At 37.4% G+C, this 14242-nt stretch overlaps 1 protein-coding gene and 1 non-coding gene across 2 annotated transcripts in view; both read right to left on the reverse strand.

Annotated features, from left to right (window-relative positions):
• Positions 1-9310: 9310 nt before the first annotated feature.
• LOC117334438 (short-chain dehydrogenase/reductase family 42E member 1-like) overlaps positions 9311-14242 on the reverse strand; it is a 184459-nt gene continuing 179527 nt past the window's right edge. The window contains exons 7-11 of the mRNA XM_033894072.1: positions 13107-13241; positions 12367-12432; positions 11543-11606; positions 10852-10925; positions 9311-10234 (exon numbers count right to left, since the gene is read on the reverse strand). Coding sequence (XP_033749963.1) covers positions 10004-10234; positions 10852-10925; positions 11543-11606; positions 12367-12432; positions 13107-13241 — 570 coding nt within the window. The 3' untranslated portion in view covers positions 9311-10003. The remainder of the gene's footprint in view (positions 10235-10851; positions 10926-11542; positions 11607-12366; positions 12433-13106; positions 13242-14242) is intronic.
• On the reverse strand, positions 12649-12766 carry LOC117340164. Its single transcript, XR_004535379.1, has one exon. It is a non-coding gene; the product is annotated as a U5 spliceosomal RNA (small nuclear RNA).

The following is a 14242-nucleotide window of genomic DNA, read 5'->3' on the forward strand; positions in this document are numbered from 1 at the left end:
ACTTCCCCGAGTTCTCTAGCCGGACACTAGCTCGCCAGCTCACTTCCTCGAGTTCTCTAGCCGGACACTAGCTCGCCAGCTCACTTCCCCGAGTTCTCTAGCCGGACACTAGCTCGCCAGCTCACTTCCCCGAGTTCTCTAGCTGGACACTAGCTCGCCAGCTCACTTCCCCGAGCTCTCTAGCCGGACACTAGCTCGCCAGCTCACTTCCCCCGAGTTCTCTAGCCGGACACTAGCTCGCCAGCTCACTTCCCCGAGTTCTCTAGCTGACACTAGCTCGCCAGCTCACTTCCCCGAGTTCTCTAGCCGGACACTAGCTCGCCAGCTCACTTCCCCGAGTTCTCTAGCTGGACACTAGCTCGCCAGCTCACTTCCCCGAGTTCTCTAGCCGGACACTAGCTCGCCAGCTCACTTCCCCGAGTTCTCTAGTCGGACACTAGCTCGCCAGCTCACTTCCCCGAGTTCTCTAGCCGGACACTAGCTCGCCAGCTCACTTCCCGAGTTCTCTAGCCGGACACTAGCTCGCCAGCTCACTTCCCCGAGTTCTCTAGCCGGACACTAGCTCGCCAGCTCACTTCCCCGAGTTCTCTAGCCGGACACTAGCTCGCCAGCTCACTTCCCCGAGTTCTCTAGCCGGACACTAGCTCGCCAGCTCACTTCCCCGAGTTCTCTAGCCGGACACTAGCTCGCCAGCTCACTTCCCCGAGTTCTCTAGCCGGACACTAGCTCGCCAGCTCACTTCCCCGAGTTCTCTAGCCGGACACTAGCTCGCCAGCTCACTTCCCCGAGTTCTCTAGCCGGACACTAGCTCGCCAGCTCACTTCCCCGAGTTCTCTAGCCGGACCGTGGCTAGCTCGCCAGCTCACTTCCCCGAGTTCTCTAGCCGGACACTAGCTCGCCAGCTCACTTCCCCGAGTTCTCTAGCCGGACACTAGCTCGCCAGCTCACTTCCCCGAGTTCTCTAGCCGGACACTAGCTCGCCAGCTCACTTCCCCGAGTTCTCTAGCCGGACACTAGCTCGCCAGCTCACTTCCCCGAGTTCTCTAGCCGGACACTAGCTCGCCAGCTCACTTCCCCGAGTTCTCTAGCCGGACACTAGCTCGCCAGCTCACTTCCCCGAGTTCTCTAGCCGGACACTAGCTCGCCAGCTCACTTCCCCGAGTTCTCTAGCCGGACACTAGCTCGCCAGCTCACTTCCCCGAGTTCTCTAGCCGGACACTAGCTCGCCAGCTCACTTCCCCGAGTTCTCTAGCCGGACACTAGCTCGCCAGCTCACTTCCCCGAGTTCTCTAGCTGGACACTAGCTCGCCAGCTCACTTCCCCGAGTTCTCTAGCCGGACACTAGCTCGCCAGCTCACTTCCCCGAGTTCTCTAGCCGGACACTAGCTCGCCAGCTCACTTCCCCGAGTTCTCTAGCCCGCGACACTAGCTCGCCAGCTCACTTCCCCGAGTTCTCTAGCCCGCGACACTAGCTCGCCAGCTCACTTCCCCGAGTTCTCTAGCCGGACACTAGCTCGCCAGCTCACTTCCCCGAGTTCTCTAGCCGGACACTAGCTCTCCAGTTCACTTCCCAGAGTTCTCTAGCCGGACCGTGGCTAGCTCGCCAGCTCACTTCCCAGGATCAGATACAATGGCTTCAACGACGTCCCGAGAATTCTCGTTTTTATCGTGCCTCGTACACCAGTTATATGGCGTTTATGAGATTTACAATTCAAAACACATGTTACTTTACGGACAGTTTTATCCAGAGACCGATCAATGCCTCAGCTTGTCATTAAATTCGAGTTTTGTATGAATTCTGACCGGTTTTACCTCAGAAATCACCATTTGTGTGGGGATGCTTGACAAATATCATCAGACACAGTATTGCGTCCTATAATAATCGCTAAGCAGACGACTGTCACATCTGTCCATCATTACTATCATTAACATACATGTGAGTTCTATTACCATGGAAACGTCCATAAAAAGGTGGTAAATAACGGGTATCCTTGGTCTCTTGATGAAGAACAATTATTTTTTACGATTGGATGGATAACAGGAGCATAATGTGACAAAAAAATATCACGAATGAAATACAGGACTGTTTAGATTATTGGAAGCAAAATAAAATATGTTTAAAACAAAGGGTTCTTTCTTTAGCACCAATATGGACACTACCAGCAGAAATTACATTTATAGGACTATGGGCGCGGTTAAATCAATGTTTTGTGGCTCATCTCCATTTCCTGTAAGGCGCATCGTAAGAAACAAACGTTTCCCTGACGTTGTGATTTCCAGCAGCATCGACGACACAGAAACATCATATATAGGGTTTTGAGAAGTTTTTTTCTATCATACGAGATTTTGTGTCACGAATTTTAGAGGTTTTTATATTTGCGAGACTTAGCAAGCAAAAATTAAAACTTCGAGACGAGTTTCATAAAATCTCAATTGATATGAAAACCAAACTAACATATTCTTTCACATAACTCAGAAAACTTCTTTTTTGACAGACTTTAAAGTCAAAATGTGGAGGACAAAATCAAATGGAGCAGCCATTTTAATTGTTGTGTCATTTTCAACTTATGACGTAACATCATTGTCCACAAGACGTCACAATCGATTTCTTATTGGCGCAGCAAATGAAAAGAAAACGTCCCAGGATATATAACATTAGTGACGTATGAAAAAAGCCCTATGATCCTTAACAGCGTGTGGATTTTACGTCATTGTCACAGCTCTTCTGTCATTAACACGTCAGTCGGATACGCTAAAGATTTAAGATTTCAGGCAATAGGTGAGTTCGCCAGTCTCTATACCAACACGTCAGCTATAGCGACTTGTAGCCACTAAAACAGCTGATTCTGTCTGTTGTGGCCATATTGATCACATATGTCTTCGGATTAATGTTTAATGAGAGTAATTGTAACCTTCTATTATGTTAATCCACCAATAGACGCTATCGCTCCGAGTGGCACACAGGATAACCACTGGCCACTATGATGATCCGTGTAACACCGTCGTCCGTGTGCTCTTAGTAAAACTAGTTTGTTTTTGTGTTGACTATTTTCTATAAGATTCCAGACATGGCCACATTTACCCGACTGATGGAGGAAGACATCTTTTCAAATTGTGTATGAGTATCTTATAGACTATACGCATCCAGGATGAGACCCCCCCCCCCCCCCCCCCCCCCTCTATTTTTTCTAATATATATGGAACTGTTTATTGAACACCACACAAACTACCCGGTGACATATCATTAATGAAATGTCTGTACATAATTTTAAGCAACCGGAAGTCCCCCCCCCAAAAAGTACGCGCCGTTTTATGGTATGAAAAAAGGAAAGAACTATTGATACATCTCTACAAACTAGACAGCTTATAATGACGTCAACTGTATGTGTGTAGCAGTAACAAGGCTAGAGCCTTCGCTAGTCACGAGCCATCCAGTGGCTGGCCGAAACTAGACATGGTTTTGTCAAATGAAACCACGCCTTTCATTGGTTGACTATAGCGACAACTTCAATTGGTCCAGTCAAACTCGAACCATTACTTGCCAAATGAAACCATAGCATTCGTTGTTTGGACGAGACTATAGCTTTCATTGGTCAGGCGAAGTCACAACATTCATTTGTAAAGTAGAACTATTAATTTCATTGGTCATACGAAGCTACAACCATTTTCAATGTGTAAAAGGGATACGTATTTTAATTTTGTTTTAGTAATTTTATGCTAAAGGCTATTGCAGGTGGGGTTCTTCCTAATATATCTGATTATGTAAAATAGCTTAAAATAACATATATTTTGATTTACTAATATTCATATGTTTTTCGTAATTAGCCATTCTTTTTACAAACTGATGACAAAATGCCACTTTCCCTTTGTCGGGAAGTACAAGTACTTTTACTTGTCAGATGGGAATACAATTATTTTCATTGGCCAGACGACAAACCCATACTGGAATCCAAGGAAGTGTCAAATCATTAAGAATTACCAACGATAGTAACCCAATCAAGAAATCTATCACCTACAGGCGGTCTACACAGGAGTCATCATAGCAATCACAAATAGATGGCCTCGTCGGGAAATACCGGATAAGGCCACTAGAACCCGTGGGCTTTCTAGAGACCCGGGGATTGTATCTAAGCCAATCGCGTCATTAGCGTTACTGACGGAATACACGAGAAAACATCCGACGGCCTTGTGTAATCTAGAGGAGAACTGCAAGAATTGTCATGAACAGAAACCAGAGTTTAGTGTCTCGGATACACTGCAATCGGATAACTTCGGGCCTTTCCGGCAATGAAAAGAATACCCGAGGAGTTCCGATTGGGATACACTGCTGTAGTTTTATCCATTATTTGGTCACAGACATGATATCCTAGTCTAGGTTTTCGATTCTCTCTGTGTTGTACCTATTACCAAGTTCATATTTGAAAATGCCACGTGTCTTTTGTACAATTCGTTGCGATTGCTGGGTGATGAGCTCTGTGATTTTTTTTATGTTCACCGGGTTTTTCGTAGCGCTACATTTCATGTCCACATTCATAAGAAATATCACTGATTCGAAATAGGACTAACAACAATCGTTATTCGCTCTTGTAATCAATATACATTGCATAACATTAATTGTGACTTGTCCAACTCTGTAACGAACTCGAGTTACGAAGAAATGCAATTTCAACTGGTTGAATGGAATTAACGAGAATGAAATTGTGTTGGCGTATTTCTGAGAGGGCCGCCGTGTGGTGTATGAGTATCGGTGGCGGGAAGTGACGAATGTTACCGATTAGGAAAACCAATGTGATGCACGTGTATCTTTCATTCCGCTAGACCAAGTCCCCGGGTAAACATTTGATTGGGCCGTTATTTATTTTATGTGTATTTGTAGATACCCATGGCTAACAATAAATACAGAATCTTCTAATAAAGAATAGAGAAGGGTGTTTAAGTCATGGATTTTGACGTATTGTAAATGCTATTGTAAAACAAAAACAAAAACACTAGCACTCGGAATGTAGGAGCCCTTGTAATACATCCGAGATGAATTTTGCCCCGGGACTTTTGTAACTGGGAAGACCTGAAATCCATCCCGAAAGCAAACAACTATGGAAGAGTCCGTTACTTGCTTTTACTTATATAATCTTTCACAGAGGTCATTCCTTATACTATTAACCAATAATATCAAAGTATGCTCATGACCAAATGTTTAATTTAATCTTAGCGGTAATGAAGAAGTAGCTTAGTTATTTCCTCCATTGTGACCATCCTTTCCTACCAAGGGGAAACCATAGGTTATATCAGAGACATATATAGAGAGATAAGTAACATCGCTATTTCCCCGTACAAGTGGTGGCTCCCTTTATTCGTGACCACTCAAGCATATCCCTTATCGAGAGCGCCCTGTCCCCTATCAAACACACGCGAGCACAGGTAAATCGGGCTTTGCGCATGTGTGTATCGATGTACTGGAACTTATTCGACATGTTCTGGTTAATCCGCCATTACGTCAGACCAAAACATCGTAATTTTAGATACACACAAAAAGCACATCGTTTTATTTTGTCCACTACAAAAGTTACCACATTAACCAAAAACTATCAAACTTATGGGATATAGTCTTATTGATCATGCATATTGTTGTCATTTATCCGTATTTTCGCAAATCCTTTGGGTCCTATTCGAGATGTCCAAGTTTGTAATTAAGCAGCCATTACGTCAGACCAAAACATCGTCAATTTTAAACGCACACAAAAAGCACATCGTTTTATTTAGGCCACTTCAAAAGTTACCACATTAACCAAAAACTATCATACTTATGGGATATAGTCTTATTGATCATGCACATTGTTGTCATTTATCCGTATTTTCGAAAATCCATTGGGTCCTATCGACATGTCCAAGTTTTGTAATTAAGCAGCCATTACGTCAGACCAAAACATCGTCAATTTTAAACGCACACAAAAAGCACATCGTTTTATCTAGGCCACTACAAAAGTTACCACATTAACCAAAAACTATCATACTTATGGAATGTGGTCTTGTTTATCATACACATTGTTGTCATTTATCCGTATTCTCGAAAACCCCATAGGGACTTTTCGAAAATTGGAGATTCCCGTCGATCTTTCCTGCGGTGTGCTCGACTTTCATACTCAAAATACAAACACTTGGACAGCAAATTGTGATATATTTCATATTGATGACACTTCTGCACTTTGATATTAATAAAATTAAAGCACATAATTGGATCTTGGTGATGATTTCAAATAGAAATTATCGATAATTATGTGTCTGGTTTTCAAGTTTTCTCCAATATGGCGTCTAGTGAAGACTGAAGCAAGCGACCGCAAAGGATTGTGGGAAGGTCAGGGGCCACTATGTAAACACAAGGGCAAATAGAGAGCTGCCAATCTCTGTATATATGTCTCTGGTTATATAAAATAGAATTCATCTAGGACTGAAAATAGGTTGTGGGATTTTGAATATATATTTGATTCCAAAATGTTCACAAACCTTAAGGCATTTAAACTGTTTGTCTTAAATGAAGATTATGCCAAGGTACAACTTTTCCTTGGATGTTGTACACACCGTATTTGACCTGTGAATATTTTCTGTTAAGACTCATTTCTTTCATATCCAAGCAAGCTACATGTACTAGACCAATATCACCCACTATGTTTTTCTATTCTTCATCAGATATTGCCCTTGGGAATGTAATTATCTTTTAAGGTTAAATAATTTTGCAGCACTCTATGCCTACAAACTAATTATACATAATGAGTCCATCTATCATCACTCCATGATGTTTGGTTTTCAAAGTCATTAAACATTTCCATAGATTTGATCCCTGTGACCTTGGATATTAATCAATGTCATCCATAGATTTGATCCCTATGACCTTGGATATTAATCAATGTCATTTGTTTCAGTTTTATATCTGTATGGATGTAGTCTGTTATATCCTATGCCAGCAAGTTCCTGGCCAAATATCATTGCTAGGCCTATAGGCTTACTGTAAAAGTGGAAATGTTCGCAGCATGGAAATTTTCGCTTATTGTGCGATATCTAAATTTCTGTGAAAATATCATTACATAAAATAAGTTCCTGAGGTAAACCAGCTCGGCATTCAAGCTTCATGTTGTTGGTATTTTATAATGTTGTCAAGGTCGGTCAAGTGTTTGAGACACGGCTATACTAATTTTAAAAGTGATAAGTGAGACTCTAGACCATAGATCTATAGAAAAGGAAACAAGAATATATAAAGATATGCAACATCTTATTACAGAGAAATCTTTAAATTTATTTAAAAAACTGATATCTAGTAATCAGCTGTACTCAAACATTAACGACACACTTCCAGTAAAGAACACACAGGAAGTCATGCAGTCACTCGACAGGAAAGAGTTGGAATTCACCATATAATTTTATTCATGGAAGCAGGAAATACTTTTTGACAATAAAATTAAGTGTTACAGGAAATTTTACAGAAACTTGATATTGAACAAGTGATACTCCACTAGAAAATCACAGAACGCTGACCTTTCATTATAACTAATATAATTCCTTTTATAATTCTTTTTTTTTTGTTGGCAATGAAATTAAAAATCATACTTTGTTACTTAAATGACTATTAAATTGTGATAGTCTACACTGTATTGTGTGGTATAAGAGGAAGAAAAGTCTGTTATCAATGAAGAAAAGGAGACTCATTCAAAACCTTCAATTATACACCAGACCAATTTTGGTCAAGATCCACTTAGCTGTTCTTGACAAGTAGAATTTTAAAGGGATTGTATGTGAATGAACAGAAGATTGGTGCAATGTCACAGAATGATCTCGCCTCTACATACATCTCAAACTAAAATAAATTACATTAATATATATTTTAAAAAAAGAACATCACAAACGTTAAAAAAATTGTCATTAATCTCGTTAGCCAATGTGGTACACATTAGGAGTTTGTACTCATACACTTCACTATAAGCAGGCATATATATGTGTACAATCAACAAATTTTGGCATTACATTGTATTAAAGAGATGATTCGTTCACGTTATATAACATAACTAAGAATCTGGAGTAACAACCTCTGGAAAAAATTAAGTGTTTTTCATGGTCCCACCAAACAAATTTGTTAAGCAAATACCGTTGAACTTCCTTCCAACAAATATTATTGCACAACTTCCTCTCACAAGTTGATAACAATAAAAACATAAAGATCAATATTTATTTATTTTAATACTGATGTAAGATATCAAACATGTTAGTTTTATGTTTTGGTTCAAACAAGATTTATAGATAATAAAAACATGACATTACGTATATGTTGTAAATTTCAACCATTTAAGGGGAGGAAACTCTCAGTATATAAGTTTTTGCAACAAGTTGTGGAGAGGTATAACCACAGACTTAATGCTACTTAGTATATATTATATATACAATACATGTATATAAGAAAAATAAAACAAAAACCAAAATTTATCATGGTTGTATTTTTTTTACTTTTATCCTTTACATGGATTTTTCTTCACTTATTATTTATGTAATTAATTTTGCATCTGCGAGAGTTTAAACTGACAATTGATCCAAAATTGCTGGGCTACCAAAAAATTTAACTCGAGTTGTCATCCTGTCTCACAATATCTAGTAGTTCATTTGTCATATACAACTTGTCATAAACTTGTGCACATGGTGAAATTGATTGCTGAGACTTGCCTAAATAGGAATATTATGTCAGAAAAGTATCAGAGAGTTTAGAAAAGTGCTTTATTGCATTTTTGCCAGTGAAATATAGAAATTAATCGACCTAATAAAACTTGTATTTTCACTGCAGCGATGAGCAGTGAAAATATAAGACTTTGCAGTGAAAATATAAGTTTTGCAGTGAAAATATAAGTTTTCCATTTTGGACCAATGAAAGCGTACCTTTATATTCACCTCGTTGAAACTTGCTGGTTTTTCCAATCGAACCGCAGATAGTTAATTGGTTATTTTGCTGTATTTCTTAAATTTTCAGACTAGTTTTTGACAAAATACTCACTTGACGTTAGCTAGTCATGCACAGATTCTCCTATAACAGCAGAAAGCGCTTAAATTGTGTTGATTAGTCCTTTCAAAATGGCGTCGTCAAGTTGACATGGAGTAACGTCACAAATAGATGACGTCATTACTGATTCCCGCACTTTTTGACACTATTAATTTTTTGATGTTTTTTAGGCACCTATTTTGTTTTTAAGTTTATGAAATGCAATAAAAAGAAAATTAATTGGTTCCCGATAAATATGCTTCGCACTCGTGAAAATATCGATATTCTGTCATACGAGTGAAATATATATTATATTAAATGGGAAACCATTCAATATCCTCTATATATACAATTTATACAGATGTTGAATAAATTTGTCATCAAAAAGAAAATTATCAGATAAATGTGGAGGAGAACTAGAACAGTCTAAAACTGATGTTCCCATCATCAAAAACTATTGGTGGAAATCATGGCGAGTTAAACTCACTAGCACCCATAGTGATGTGTACAAAAGAAAAAACTAAAGAGCGTTTATACATAAAGATATCATTAAATACTTTTGATTGTTTAAGTCTAGGAGCTATGATATACATGTGAAAAATATATTTCCATTTTCAGGGAAACGACTCCCAAGTTGAATACATTAATCAAAATTTACCTAATTTTTTTTTCATTCTCATAAAATTTGTGTTTAAAAGATATTGACAATTGTTTTCATTATTAGCATATTTTATACCAACAATAATTACCTTCTGATTATCAACATACTAAAAGTGTGTTTTTTTACGCGTAATATTCACAGTAAAAGAAAGTCTCGTACATTTTTTCCCCATCACATTCTATAGTTATATTAAGTAAAATTGGCGATGCTTTTGTGAGGATATATCTTAGATTTAATAGCATCATTTATGACATGTTACAACCTGTTGACTATTTCCGCTCTTTCTAAATTTTAAAGAAACAATTAATTCCGCAGGTGTGAATTAATGATCACTTTACACCGGGCAGAAAGGACATGACAATTGAAGCAAACACCAATGCTATGATGACGTTCACTATATAATACATAAAAGCAGACTGCTTTCTCGTTTTCTTCATTCGTCCTTCCTTTTTGTAAAATTCTAAAACTTCCATAATGTCATTTTTCTTTCCTGGATTATATCCCAGATCCTTGCGAGCCTTAGCTACACTGTAGTAATGCGTGACGCATGACTTGTATACCTACAAATGACAAACAATGACAATGTAAACAATTAACGTACATGTTTTAATAGATATGTCATATTTACAATGGTTTGGGCTTTGTGAGGTTTTGCATTGTTTAATGTCCTATCAACAGCTTCTTCTACAAGCGAGATCATGTAGTTGGACTGGACCCGTCTCTAGAATATTAAAATCATAAATAAAATTGTGCTTTATGATTTTGATCTCTAGGAGCCCGATATGTCTGATTCTAAGTTTTAAACTAGGGGGAGATAATCTAGTATTAGAATCTAGCTCAGCAATCCTTAATAGTTAAATAAAAACTTAGGGGCTGGTGGCTGGTCTAGCGTGTTGTTTATGTGTGTGTTTTTGGCAGGCTGCGGTGTATTTGTTTTTGTCTACTTGTAATGGCAAGAAATTGATGTATAGTGCTACCTCACTGAAGCATACTGCTGAAGACAAACAGCAGGACACTGCATTTTCATTTGAAGTATCACACTAAACTCCAACTGTGCTTTAAGGTTTTCTGACCATATTATAAACTTGTTTGGACCTTCAAGTGCATTAGACCACAATTCATCAGCATAAGGGGGATAACTCCCACTGGAATATTCTCACACAAGTGACAACTTTACCTCTGTTCTGGTCAGCATCGGCTGGAAGTTATGTACCCTGGCTATAACGAAGTGGACCCATTCTGTTATAAATGCTGAAAAGAAGAAAGTCAATAAAAAATATCTGATAAATTGGTATATTACCACTCACTTTAAATTAAACTATCATAATTATCCATCAGTCAATAATTATCAACAAAGAGCTTATACATAAATTAATTGAGAACATTTAACATGGTAAAATTGATCACATTCTTACAGAAATTCAAAATAAGGTCAACAATGCATAATCAGGGATCATCCTACCACTAGCTACACAATTGATGTTGTACATGTATTGAAACTTATACCCATTGATTCGAATTGACAGGAGGTTTACCGCAAGTAATAGAGAAACTTACAAATACTAAAAAAAAATAATATATATATATAGGGGAGTATCGAACTTGACATCAGCTGGTCTTATATGACTTATTCTTATTTTCCAGCACATGGAGATACTAAATTATAAAGCTATACTTTAAACAATCAGTAAATGATAATTCAAACAATATAACAGAAATTGAATGTTTTTAAAACAGGTTCACCTTTTTTTTTTAAATTTTGGTTTAGTCTGATTAGTTTGCCTTTCCTCGTGATATTTAAAACAATTAAAGATGTTGAGATTCCTTTCACCACTGTGATTTTCTTTTTAATCAATATGTTAACTAACCAAAGAAATACAGCATTTGAACCGGAATCACCAACTTAGGCATGCTGTAGCCCAGACCTTCGATCTGTAAACAAGAAAACATTTAGCGTGTAACTCAGTATGATACAAATTATATAGTATCAATAAAGTGATGACTGTCAACTAGAGTCTTAAAAATTCAAGGGATAAAATAAATAATGAGAAATTATATTTTCTCTTTCACCAACCCTTCCACTATTACCAATGTTTTTATCTATATGACAGCTCACCAAGACAATAGCTTGACTTTCCCGGGTAAGCTTTCATCATCAAAAGCTCTGGCTTCAACATTCCTTAACTTAAAGAAATTCTTCAATAGAAAAGAATTAATGGATTTAAAGAGGAAAAAATCTGAATTAAGGAAACTGTCCTATGGGTAATCGTAAGTTAAAGAATTTTCTCAATTTATGGAATAATGATGAAACTCGGACCAGGTAAGTTATCATCATTCTTTATTTCCCCCTTGCAGGGATTAATTAAAAAAAAACAACCAAGAAATATAAACATGGGGTGAAAAAGGGGGGGGGGTCCTTACCCCCAGGACACCTCCCCCCTCCTGGATCCGCTAGTGAGATTTAACTCTCTCGTCTGTTCCGCTAGTGAGATTTAACTCTCTCGTCTGTTTACATTTGTTGAATAAATGTAAAGCACTGGACTTGTACACCATTGAGTCTGTTCTGAAGTGACACATTATCATGAAATAGAACGGCAAACCCTGGGTAAGTTAATTATTATATACAAATGGGCAGTTTGTAGATATTAACTTGATTACCAGAGATTTGAAGATAAGATTGGAGATAACTTACCAGTGGTTTGTAGAATTGGAGTGTGTTGACTGGACAATTATCTGACAGGAAGTAGGCTTGTCCTGCCTGTAACAGATGGAAGAATGTGTTACTGATAATTGTAGATTGATGAGTTTACTTTGCTAGGTTCTGGCTTAGTTACATATGTAGAGTATATACATATATGTGCTTATAGATATCCCGTAGTTTTCTTCTTCAAATTATCATTCAACCTGAAGTGAGTTACGAAGAAGGAATTGGTCACTGCCAATGTAAAAATTTCTACTTTTATTTGGTTTTGTTACCCTGTTCAACACAGGGTTAAAAAAATAGTCTATAGACTCATTGAATGTTCCTCTCCACGGAAATCTTTAGTAAAAGGCGAAAGATTTATGCGTGGTTTGAAGAGAAACCAGAGTAACGATTATACATAAGTCTTCCTGATATATAAGACAAAATCGAGAATGTTTTCCTGGTGCGTAATTGATAAAGATTTCAAATGTTTCTTTTCCACAAAATTGTGATGGTAATTAAGAACTATATCATATCATACAACTAAAATAAGGTAAACTTAAAATTATTAAATATAAAAGAAAATGGAAAATATACAGAAATACTACTTTAAATCAATATTTTTTTGTGAATTTGTTGGCATGAAAATTCATATTCGTTAAAGGGAGACAATCCATGAACTGAATTAATATATGCCAAAAATACATTTAATATTTATCATTATCGCAATTTGTAGTTATTAGACTTACAGCAACATATCCTCGTGCTTCAGTCAGCCCCTCCCCTGCCAGTAGATGTCCCTGGGCGAGATTCTCCACGTGCAGAAAGTCCTGTACAGAGTCGGGAGCTGCTGTCGCCACCAGCAGACCTTGTTCCAAATAGCCCTATAAAAATACAGTCATTGTACAGGTTGTCTCCCTTACACCACCAAACTTACAGTAATGTTAGGAACTTGTGCATTGTGTCAACATAATACTGTATTATATAGGTAGCAACCCCGTACTATTTTTTATTTTACTTTATTAATCCTGAGACCTCTATTATAGGACTCTGATTAACCTCTTAAACTCTGGTGAACATTACATCTTGTAAACAACAATAAGAAATTGAAGATATTATATGAGTATCTGTGTAATATGGAATTAAAGTTCATGATATGATTAGGCAAGTGGCATATATATATAAAATTAGTTTGATAAATAAATTCTATATTTCATAGTCACGTGTGTAAGATTCTATTCATCACATAACTCATTTTTATGAGAATATAATGTGAAATTTATACAAGATAGGCAAATTTCAAACGGACGATAATATTCTGAGACAATTGTGGGACATCATATATTTATTGTGATGTCAAAAATTATTTATAAATTATCTATGACATCACAACAGTGTTATTACACACAATGCTTACAATATTGATGACTTAGCCAAGTTACATGTTAGAATGGACCAGTTATGTGATAAAAACACATTTTTGATAGTAATGACAGCACACAGAATATCTAATGTAAGATTATTTTTTCTTTTGATGATATCAGGCAAAATCAATCTCTATCTTCACTGATTACAAAGGAAACATCACCTTTATACACATTTTTGAACTTAAATGTGAATTTCAAGATATCATTTCGAAAGATGTCTAGAAGTTAGAAGTGAACTGCTATATGATCAGTATGGTAGTAAATACATGGCCAAAATGAACGCCAACTTGACTGCAAAAAGCAACACGATTTTTAAAGTGTTAACACACTTCAAAGAAATCGCCCTTGTCAAGTTGGCAGTTCATTGCTTAAATAATGTATTTACTGAAATGACATCAATTTTACATTAAACAGGCCTTGGGGTTCAAATGATCTAGAACTCAGGATGATTAATTTGT

Source organism: Pecten maximus, chromosome 1 (assembly GCF_902652985.1).
Source record: "Pecten maximus chromosome 1, xPecMax1.1, whole genome shotgun sequence".
Classification (NCBI taxonomy): domain Eukaryota; kingdom Metazoa; phylum Mollusca; class Bivalvia; order Pectinida; family Pectinidae; genus Pecten; species Pecten maximus.